Here is a 12,202-nt window from a genome sequence, read left to right on the forward strand (position 1 = left end):
AAGGGAAGAGGAGAGATAGACTTCTCTCTGCATAGTCTGTCTGCCTCTCCACCTTCTCCTCCACTTCCACAACCTCTTTCTGTCTGTCTATCTATATCTATCATCCTTATTATAGGCCTACTAGTTTGTTCCCAATGCCCCAAATCAGTGGTCCATAATAGCATATAATACACAATGAGCACTCAATGGGCACATGCAGCAGAACGTGTGAGGTTAAGTTGAGTTTTCTTTATGAAGATGATGGGGATGACCCATCGCCCACAATTGTACAATGATGCTGGACATGGTTCTCAAGCCTATCGTTAACTTCTCTGATGTTATTCAGGTAAACTAGCGCAACCATGACAACGTAAAACTATACCACATCTAATTGAGAGCGGTAGACAGGCGCCCAGTCCTGCATACCTATTCTCTCCATAAAATTGAATCACGCTTGTCAATTTGTCTCCATCTCCTATAGCCCCTATTTTTGTGTAGCCTATGTAAATGAGTGTGTGAATAGTGTGTGTTTGTTTTTGTGTGTATGTGTGCTTGTGTGTGTGTATGTAGGCCTATGTGTTAATCTGTGTGTGTGTGTGTGTGTGTGTGCGGCAGAGGTTTCGTTTTCCGGACATTTTGATGATATGCCGGTCAAAAATCCTATTATCGGTTCTTAATTAGGCTAGTCAAATTGAGGAAAACTGGAATGTAGCTTAAATAATGACATAATCAGGCTGTATAGAATGCAACATGTTCATTAGCCTAACTTAAACATGACTAACAAGATCTAGCCAGTATCTTTTCATGGACAGCACGAGTCTGCTTCGTTCGTTGTTTTAAAAAGGCTACGTTGTTTGTTGTTGCTACCCACGTTATCTCCAGTGGTGACTGTTTAACTTATACAGATGCGCACACACTGAGCGCTCACACCACTACCCTATAATGCTATGCCTCTTTATTTGATAACAATAAATTAAGAAATGTTTCCTATTTTGGGAAATGTTTCTTTTTCTTTCGGCCGTGGTTCAATGGTAGCCTACCGTTTAATTGTGCCTGAAATTATCCGCGGACCAGTAGGCCTAATCGCCTTGTCGAGGAGGCCCTAACCCTGCAGATCATAGACAGAGAACGCATACTGTATGATTTGGGTAAAGAACACTTTGCATGTCCACTGTCCAGTGTACACGGAGAATGACAGTGTCTTGGAGAGGCCGCACCCCCCGCAACTCCACTTCCAATGTCACTGATTCCGACATATACGCCCGACACTTCTGCTTTTTATCTGGTGGTGGAGTTGACCGGGCATCTGAGGCTTCAGACGTTACCAATTTATCATCATCCATCGCGTCTGGCCTCTGAAAAAACTTTTAAGGCTAGTCTGCCTGGGCCTGGCCATGTTTGAACCGCCTCACTCATTTGTTTGTTGTTTAACATGGACGTTTTAAGCGTGCACTTCCTATTTGAAATGCAGCATAGGCTATGCATGTTGTTTAATAGCTTACTTTTCAAACGGTAGAGCCTCATTTACTCTGAAAATACTGTCAGAGTTCATTTAAAAACATAGCCAGAGGACGTATATAGGCTTACATATTAAGAAACCGTTGCTTTCATGTGCCACTGCTAGCTTATTCAGGATGACTACATAAACATAAATCTAGCGAGATCTGTGGATCTGCATTGTATCTTCACAGGCTAATATTCTTATGCGAATAGTTCTCATTTGAAGTATAGCAATTTTAATCCGGCCCGTGACACCACGGAAAACTACCGCTGCTATTTAGAGACGGACACACTCATCTCCACACCCATTCGTCGTGGTGGAATATCTTACAAACTCAAAAGAAATTTCATTCAAGAAATTCAGCACATTTTCATCGTATCACAATAATGCCAATAACTGTGATCATTTTGGTTACTATAATCAGGATGGTGGATGATGGAATCCACCAGCCACAGTGGCTAATTAATTATGTGCTGATTTGCATAAACTAAAAAAAAAAAACTAAATCAGAACATTGGATGAAGCTAGGTTCAAAATTACTTTTTCGTTGTGTTGACAGTTGATTAGATGAAAAGTCTTTTACACAGGGAATTTTAGATATCTCTTTTATTTATTCTGTAAATCAGAAAATACTGTCAATAGCCTTAAAAAAATAAAATTTTACACGTTTTTAGGAATAAAATGTCATATAAAAAGGCTAGGAATAACATATCAACAAACCCCTAGAAGCCTTCTAAATATAGTTAGGTATAAGACTGGAAACTTTGGTGTATGAAGTTGCTTCTGAAGTGCAGATTTCATTCTCAGTGGGAGAGGAAACTAATCCATGGGTGCTCAGTGCTAACATCTCTCACTAGCACGTCTCTTAGGTGTGGATGGAGGTTAGTTTCTAACGCCAATATGGCAGTGGTCTACATATCCTGCCCCTTTCATGTGTTGTGATCTCACTGCTGGAGCAAGGTTGGTGTTGTGAAGTCTTGCGCACGCCAAAATAGATGCCCGATAAGTGCCCAAAAAGTGCTTCAATATGGCTGCTGAGTGGAAGGACTTTCCTAAAAGGACTTTGGGTTTACTTACTGCACAGCTATGTAAATGACTACTGTTAGCCTAAACTGCCCTCTTTTAGCTGATTTCTACAGGGTGTCTGTTCTATACTGTTCTAATATGTATAAAATATACATTTATTTTTATTCTTTATTGCAGTAGTAGTCTATGCTCAGAGCCTAAACTCTGAGCACTTATTCAAAAAGAGAATATTCATTTTTAAGTATTGAAGTATTTGGAGCCTGGAACGAAGGAATACTTCAGTTGGAAATTCAACTGACATTTGAAGAAAGATTCATTGATTCGTTACTAAGCCCAACCAGTCTACAGAAAATGTCAAACTTGCACCAAACTACATTTTGGAGATGATCAGATGTGGCTGCAAGAGTGAAAATCCTTGTAGCTCTAACAGATGCAGTTGCCAGGTTAATGGTGCCTTGCACAATATTCTCTGCATGTTTTAGGGTAGGATGAGCCAGAACTGGAGAATTATCAGAACTAATACTAGGAAAAGTGTACATATTCCAGTGTTTCCTCTAGGATTTTTTTAAGCAGTGGGGGCACGTCACCCCCCCACACACACACACACACACGTCCCACGGAACTGACAACTGACACTTCGCTGCAACACAAACAATTATATGCATTCACCTCTATTCACACACAATGAGGCATTATTTTCAGTTGTGATTGGCTGTATATTTGGAGAATCTACAACAGGTCTGCACAATGAATTTTGGAAGGCAACTGCGACTATTGTACGTCTGCCCCATATCTGATACCGTGGGGGAAGAAAATTAAACCATGGGGGGCCGCCACTACCAAATCAACATAGAGGAAACACTGTATTCAGAATTATTACAGGAAATATCTGAAATTATAAATTAATTATTTGACATAGAAAAGGGTTACATTTTCCCAATTTGAATGCATGAAGTATTGTCTGAATAACTATCACACTGCAAACTGTATTTTAGTACATTCTATTTGAGTTGATTATTTGCTTTTCCTATTTTTTTTTTCTTCCTATTTTTCGGCACATAGGGCTATAATGGTTAATGTAGGACATTGCCCAAGGGATATTACTGGGCACCCTCCTAAATATTAAAGAGCCACCCCAAGTCAACAAGTCTAAGCAAAAATTAATAGATAAATAACCCACAAAGCCAGGTCTGACCCCATGGCTCCCGGACTGGCATTATCTGAAAATAGAAATTCATTAATTCACTTAGTAAAGGGTTAAATTGTCCAAATTTGAATGTACTGTCTGAAAAACTATCACACAGAACACTGTATTTTAGTACATTTTAATTGAGTTGATTTGATTGAAATTAGAGGTAGGCTATATCCTATTGAAATTGAAATTAGAGGTAGGCTATATCCTATTTCATGATTTTGGCACATTGGGCTTTTTCATATTTAAACATTAAATTACAGAAAACTTGTAATACAAATTTCCTGTGTAAAAGACTTTTCATCTAAACACAATGAAAAAGTAATTTTGAACCCGGCTTCATCTAATGTTCAGATTTTTTCTTTTTAAAGGGACACCAGGCAAGCTTGATGCTTTTTCTCTACGAAACCCCCTCTCGCTCGGTCTGAAGCTCTTTTCCTTTTCTTTGCATCTTCCGTCAAGGGTTTTCGCTGCTTCTTTGCCGGCTCTGCCATTATACACACGTTTGCAACAATCACTAGAGTTTCGTTAGCCTGCCTCTGTGCTGTATGCAGGATGTAAACTGATCCTGCTTCGGTCGGCAGGTAGGATACACCGAACTTGCAAGTGGGATATTCTTCTTACAGGCAGTAGGGGCGGGCGAGAGAGTCTTCATTCGCCCTGTAATGAGTCATTTAACCATATACCAACTTACGAAGATGATTAATTAACACGAAAACGTTGCCTGGTGTCCCTTTAAACTTTATGCAAATCAGCACATATTTAATTAGATTGTGCCTAATTTGCATATTCAAACATTACATTTCAGATAACTTGTAATACATTCTTTTTCCATATTAATGTAAGTAATCAACTGGGGAAGTTTCATAGTGATATCTGCTAGTTATTGTTTTTACCCTATTCACCTGTAGTGTCTCACCTTGTATTCAATACATTGAACAAGAAAGGGTTAATATACAAAATTGCCCAAGGGATATCACTGGGCACCCTCCTAAATCTTAAAGAGATACCCCTGGTCTACAAGATTCTGCAAAAAAAAAACCTTTAACCGACAAAACCAGGTCTGACCCCATGGCTGCCGGACTAGATGATTCCGAGAGCCAGCACGACAGCCAGTCGTCATTTGATTGGCTGAAAAACCGAGGGCGAGGGGGAAGGGTTATCTGACATGCATGCTGCACACACTTTGCTTTATTCTTGCACTGGTAGTCAAGCGAGCGGGTGTGTCAACGACAACGGTAAGTTACCAGGGCTGTCTGTCAATACATAGGCCTACCCCATAAAAGGCCAGAGTGAAACATTTTGATAGTCCCTTTTCCCTTCAGCATACATACAAACCCCTTTTTGTGGTTTGTAGATCAGCTATGCCACCCGAAAGAAGAAAGAAAGGGGACATAAGAAGCTTTTTCATAAAGCAGAGTGTAAGTAAGCAAAATAACTAGCCACACAAGCTAGCAGTGGTAGTGACCAGGCTTTCAAATTATGCAGATTCTATTATGTGGAAAAATAGTATTGACTGGTGATAGCATATGTTACCCAGGATATTGTTAAAGATAAACCTAGCTTCTGTAATCTTTCAACCAAGGTCAGGAGTATTGATTAGGGGTGTGCAGCACGGTCGCATAGAAGTCGCGCTATCACAATAGATGGTATTACCAAGTCACTGAATGTTAATTAGCCTACCTTAAGTTAGAATCTTGGAAGTCACAATAAACACTGGATCTGGACATTTTTCGTTTCTATTCTGTTTATGTTATGTATGAGTGTAGCCTACACAATGCAGAGAAATAAAAGGGAGACCCAAATTCGTTTGAAGGACTGTCATTGCATTGTTATGACACACAGGGATGGATTACTGCACGGGCCTACCGGGTCCAGGCTCAGGGGCCCAAGGGGTCAGGGGGCCCTGAAGCCCAAGCCTTTGCATGGAATCATTGCCTCAATATCAACAAATCAGGATGTAGGCTATGAATCTGATTGAATTTAGTATTGACCATCCCCAAAATGCACCAGAATACAGGAAATCACATCAAACAAATGAAAAATCATTTCATCCCCACATATATAATGCACAATAAGTGAGGGGCCCGAAAGTTCATAATCCGCCCATGATGACGCATGCTGTAAAAACGTGTTGGCAATGTGAATAAGTTAACACTGTTGGTTATTCAAATATAATGAATCATTATTTGATTAATAATATCCAAATAACACTATCATATACAATATGGTAGGAGGGTTAAACTCGCTAGCCAAAGGATAGGCTACAAAATGAATGAACCACTTTGTATGCAGGAAAGACAGCTTCAAACCACTACAGATGGATAGCAGGTTGAGGAAACAGCATAGGGCTTCAGGTGAGGTTCTAATTATTAGCCTATGTCAAATTGTCAATTCAGTTGGAGTCAGCAGCATTGCTGTACAATATAATGAGATGGAGTAGATTCACTTCTGTATTGTGATATTCTGTATTTCCAACAGTCTGAAATAACAAAGGAAATCGCCATTAAGGCACTGGTATCCTGGCAAAAGAATTACAGTTAAGCATTAATAAAGAAATACAAATATAATTTAGAGTAGCATAAATTCATAGACATATTCAATCCTAAACTATGGTTTCCATACTCAGTAACATAAATAAAATACTATTTAACTATATAACTATATATATATATATATATATATATATATATATATATATATAATCTGGGCAAATTTAAGATATGCTTAGGTTCTGTTATCTGATATCTGAGAAACAACAATGGCATCTAGTGGTCAAACATTTATTTACGTTTAAACAATTATTTTCGTCTGCACATATTTCTCTCCAGTCGGACATGCTAGTTTAACTTTAGAGTACTATAAATAATGAAAGAGGCTATTGTCTATTGAAAAGTTAACTTTTAGCCGGGGGGATTGGATGTCCCCACCAAAGCTGAGACCAAACATACGCCCTTGACACACACACACACACACACACACACACATACACACACATGGACACCAAACCCAGCCACCCACTTATGAGCAACAAACAATTAGGCATAGGCATATTTGTGTAAACAAACAATGATTGTTGAAAAAAATTGTTTATTGTGTCTTATCAGATCTATTGGCAGTCTCTCATTGGCCCTTTACACACAGTAAAGGTAGCTTTATGTACTTTGGACCATATTAGAAAATAATTGCTGACCAGTTGTTTTTTCCTGCTCTCTTTTAATTTGGGCTGGTGGAGGCTAGGCTACTGACTTTTCACAAATAGGAATTATCTTACGAATATGTTTATAAAGTTCTACAAATTATGTAAATTATTGTTTTGCAGACACCTGCTGATTACAGTGGCCTTTAGCCCTACAGTTTTTCCCATGTGAAACATTGTCAAAGGAGTCCATCCTGTTATTGTCCTCTGTTGTCACGTCACGCCCGTGTCGTAGGCGTTGAAGTAGCCCAATGAGCGCAACGGCAGCAGGCTGGAAAGAAGAGGCTCTGCAACAGTCTGTGGCGCTATTCTGTCTCCCAAGATGGCTGATGCCGAGGATGGGAAGTGAAAATAGGCTATCTATTTGAGCTCACGAAAAAGACTCTAGGGCGGGAGTCGTCGATTTAAGGAAACAGTGTATTTTCTCTTCAGTCAAGGTAAACATCCCGTGTTGTTTCGAGATGAAATTCAGGAGACGGGTGTGTAGCGATGTCAGTGCTAGCTTGATTGACAGTTTGTTGGCTCCGCTCTGGTTCATGCAAATCTAATGTCAGCTAAGTTAGCTAGCTAGCTAGCACACAAGTGCGGCTGGCTATCAGCCATCATAGCAAGAGAGATCGAGACATTTAAATGACTTATAAATATTCCACTGTCCTGTTTTAACTATAATGTGATGGTAATTACTGTATCGTGCGGAGAATACTATCTGCACACGATATCATGCACGTTAACGTATCCCTTGAGTAACGTGATTATAAGGGATTCCGTCGGGATCCAGACACCCTTATCACGTTAACATAGGGTCTACTTACAAGGTAGTCTGTATGGTCACAACATTATTTGGACTCAGATAATGTTATGCTTTCCCGAAGACACACACTCAAATTGGTAAGGTCGTTAAAAGGGTCATCATGGAAGATATTTGCCCGCTTCATGCGCGTCCCCGTCGGAATGTCTGAGCGAGTCTCCCATTACCACTGAAATAGGATGTGTGGACTTGTTATCAAAACAGTCATAAAAATTAAATGACACATCCTATAGTTGTTGTTTGTGCAACCCTATAAATCATCTGAATTCTGACGAGTTGAGGCTGATCTCCAGACCATAATGTTAAACTCATTTTACAATTAAGTTCAATATAGGCTACACATCGGTGAAATACGTTGTAGGCTAAACTAAATGACAGGGAATAGGACGTGTACTAGGCCTATACCGTCATTTCGTTTATGTTGCATACTGCTACAGACTGGTATGGAGGTGGGATATGATGTAAGAACAGCCGAATCAAGTTCAATCAAGTGATTTGGTGCGACTGACTGGCTGCTGACCGAGTTATGTTGTGTAACATAAACTGTTGTGAATCATTCAATGTAGTTATGGCAGTAGGCTAGGGTTTTAGCCAAAACTGACATTAATAGATATAATAGTCAAACATTTAAGCATTTATTCGAGATATTTTTTTTTTTCATTTTATTGAATACATTAATGTTTGCTTCTATAATTGATTATTTTTCAATAATATTTCTGTGCCAGTGGACCAAGATTGTTGACCCTCTTGAACACAGTCTACCATTATCATCTGTAATGCCTGTATCTGATAAACAAGCTTGACAGTGCACCATTCCTGGTCTGGTAGGAGAGGGTTTGGCTAGACAGTGAGACACACATATCCGTCCACCCTCACACAGACACATCTTTTTCTGCTCTATCTGAGCATGTGCCAGAGAGACTAGGCGTTAGCCACAATGTATAAACCCTACAGGCATACCATAGCTTGTCTACCTTACATTTTCAACTGTAATAGACACGTAGGCCTGTTCACCTACTTAGATCTTAAGGACACACAGATTCTGCGTTCATTCTTGAAGCAGATGTGAACATACGTTTGGATGTATATTTTGTGTGTGTCTATGTGTGTGTCTGAGAAGGTGTTTGCTTAGATGCAAGGCTGCCATCTTTTCTTTGTTGTTGTCTGTGTTCAGTGATTCGTGTTGAGCTCTGTTTTTCGTGTGAGTGTTGCATGCTATTTAAATGGCGTTATTAGACCCAAATCACAAATGGATTGACAAGTGGCATAAGCATTATTCAAGCAGTCCGAACAGAGAGGGAGAGGAGAGTTCTAATTCTGACAGTGAGAACACCTGCTCCCATGGTCCTTATCAGTCTGCATTTCACTGGTGACATTTGAAGGGCGGGCCCCCTCTCTATCTCTCTCCCTCTCTGTCTTTCTTTCTCTCTCTTCCTCTCTCATCCTCTTCCCATCTGCATCTCACTCTGGTCTATCTATTTTGTCTGACAGCTGGCACGCATCTGAATGCCAAGTTTTCATCCTGACATTTAAAAACAAACAAATAGCAAACTGACTGGAACTCCGTCTATACCCACTGGCTGTATGTGAACTCTGTGTGTGTGTGTGTATGTACTGTAAGCTCTTATCTGAGACCAGCCTGTCTCACAGTCTGTATGACTGTACTGCTGACAGGGGCTCTACTGAAAACCCCAGGGATTCTTCTCCCCAATGATTCCCAATCTGTTTCATTTTGAAATAGTTCCCCCCTTAAACCTCTTTTAGATAAAGCTAAAGGAAAAGGTTGTGTTTTTTTTAAGTGAATGATTTGAATATTTGTATAGGCTACCACCATTGAAATATGGTGTTGCATTATTAAGCGAGCTTGGTGAAATCCTGGAACTTTGTCCTCCCCTTGTTGCCGTGGTAGCATTGTGTGATATCTCTGTTGCTGTGGTGACTGATGTGGAGCTGGTCTTCCCCTCAGTTGCACAGGTGTTGAACCGTCACCATGGACACCACCACGTCCATCAAGATGACCACCATGGCCATCCAGAACCTCTTCAGCTATGTGGAAGAGGAGAATCTGGCTGCGCTGAAGGCACACCTGGACAAGTTCAAGGAGGTGGACGGCCGCAGTGATGTAAGCATTTGCACACACACACACACACACACACACACGAGGAGCAGTATGAAGAGTATAAGCCCACAGAGAAAATTAAGAGAAAAAAATAAATTAAGATTAAATGATTTGTAAATCAAATGTAATTGATTGGTAATTACATTGAAAAAAATAACATTGACATTGAATTGATGCCTGGACACGTATCCATGGCCAAGCAAACTTGCTTGTTTTAAAAGAACACAGACACATTTTGTCTGCTGTCACATTTACAGATACATATTTACTAATGTTAATGTATACATTATTACAAGGAGGCTTATTGATTTGCAGTTGGATTGGGCTCACAGGGTCTCAGGCATGTTCCCCATGCACACACCTCATCTCTTTTTTCTCCAAACAACATGGCTTTGTAAGCTTGGCCTTGAAGCCTCATTCATGTTGCCAAATGCATCTACACAAGCATATGAAATAGCTCCAAATCAACAACATGCGTATGCAAGTGCAAAGTGCAAGAGAGTATGAATGATATGCTCTTTCTTTCTTTCTTTCTTTCTTTTTTTCTTTCTTTCTTTCTTTCTCTCTCTCTCTCTCTCTCCACAGAATGGACAGACTCCTCTGATGCTGGCGGCGGAGCAGGGAAGTCTGGAGATTATCCAGGAGCTCATCAGGAGGGGAGCCAATGTTAACCTGGACGATGTGGTCAGTCCACACACACTCTCTTCCGCACACACACACTCACTGTACATACACTCACCCTCACATGCACATAGCCACATAATGAGACACTCTCTCTGGAAGTAAACACATTCCTCCCCATCCTCTTTGTTTCACACATACACACACACACACTCCCATACACACACTCACACATGTACACACTCACTAAAGCCAGTTGACTGACATACTGGCTGTCTCTTCTACCCAGCATCCTCAGGCTAGTTCCACAGGTCTCCTTAGCAACACTGCTCTTTTATGTGCCAGTTTCCATGGTGACCAGGACTTCATATTCCCCTGCCTCCCCTACCCACTTATCTCTTTCCCTGCCCCATCCCCCTCTCCCTCTCTCCCTCCCTCCCTCCCTCCCTTTTTTATCCCTCTCTCACCTTCCCTGGAGACCTCCCTCTACCTCTCACACACACATACTCATTATTTCTGTCTTTCTGTGTTGTTGTATCTGACCCCCCGTTTCTCTCTCTCTCTCTCTCTCTCTCCTTGTTCCTTGTGCAGGACTGCTGGTCTGCTCTGATCTGTGCAGCAAAAGAGGGCCATGTGGATGTGGTCAAGGAGCTGCTGGAGAGCAGTGCTTACATTGAGCACAGGGACATGGTAAAGACGCACACACACACACACACACACACACACACACACACACACACACACACACACACACACACACAAACAAATAATAATGTCGTCATATTTGCAAGTATGCAGCTCAAACTGCCCAACAAAAGTAGAAGTGTCTTTTGTCTATATATGTGAGAAAATAAGATGTACAAATCATAAAAAACAAGGCACACACCAACAATTAAGATGGACAAACATAAATAAAGTTTAAATCAAAATAGTATTGAATAAAATGTAAATGCATTGATATAAACGATATACACAATATGTGGCATTTAGTACCCATTATATACATGCATACATTTCTCTTATACATTCATATGCTTTTTAACTATATCTCATTTATTTATCATGGCACTTACTTCATGTGAGATAAACTTGACATTGAAATGAAGTACTAATGGAGATCTTAATCCAGATAACCTTTGAAATGTGATGCTTCATTTAAAGTGAAGTGTATGATGGCATGTTTTTGCAGAATAGCAGTACTGCTGGCTTATTAGCGGTCTCTCCAGTTACAGAACGTGGCCACTGTGTACAGTTGAAACATTGGACAGACAGTCATTGTTGACATGTATCTGTGTGTGTGTGTGTGTGTGTGTGTGTGTGTGTGTGTGTGTGTGTGTGTGTGCTCCAGGGAGGTTGGACTGCGCTCATGTGGGCAGCCTATAAAGGTCGTGTGGAGGTCACTCAAGTTCTCCTGGAGAATGAAGCCAATCCCAACACCACTGGACATGTAAGAAGCATATGCATAAACAATACATAAACACAAACACAAACAAATGAACAAACAAGCAAATAACAGAGTTGTTCATACTGTCATGTATTAGAAAAACAAGGAAAGTTGCCATGGTCATGTATAATGGACCTTATGCACGGAAGGCTGTTTGTGCTGCTCATTAATTTCCGGTGGAGTTTTAAAGGGCCGTTCACACCATAATACTGACTGATAACTATAACCATAACGATAAAAGCGTCCGCGCAAACTAACGATAAGCAACTCTCCTTGTGTCAATTAATGTAATGACTAAAATGTCATGGGTTCT

General features: G+C 40.4%; 1 protein-coding gene across 4 annotated transcripts in view; it reads left to right on the forward strand.

Annotated features, from left to right (window-relative positions):
- The first annotated feature begins 7,140 nt into the window (after positions 1–7,140).
- kidins220b (kinase D-interacting substrate 220b) overlaps positions 7,141–12,202 on the forward strand; it is a 41,113-nt gene continuing 36,051 nt past the window's right edge. For all 4 annotated transcript variants that reach the window (XM_048249968.1, XM_048249969.1, XM_048249970.1 and 1 more), the window contains exons 1-5: positions 7,141–7,334; positions 9,672–9,827; positions 10,410–10,508; positions 11,037–11,135; positions 11,794–11,892. In XM_048249968.1, the coding sequence (XP_048105925.1) occupies positions 9,696–9,827; positions 10,410–10,508; positions 11,037–11,135; positions 11,794–11,892 (429 nt within the window). In that variant the 5' untranslated portion in view covers positions 7,141–7,334; positions 9,672–9,695. The remainder of the gene's footprint in view (positions 7,335–9,671; positions 9,828–10,409; positions 10,509–11,036; positions 11,136–11,793; positions 11,893–12,202) is intronic.

Source organism: Alosa alosa, chromosome 8 (assembly GCF_017589495.1).
Source record: "Alosa alosa isolate M-15738 ecotype Scorff River chromosome 8, AALO_Geno_1.1, whole genome shotgun sequence".
Classification (NCBI taxonomy): domain Eukaryota; kingdom Metazoa; phylum Chordata; class Actinopteri; order Clupeiformes; family Clupeidae; genus Alosa; species Alosa alosa.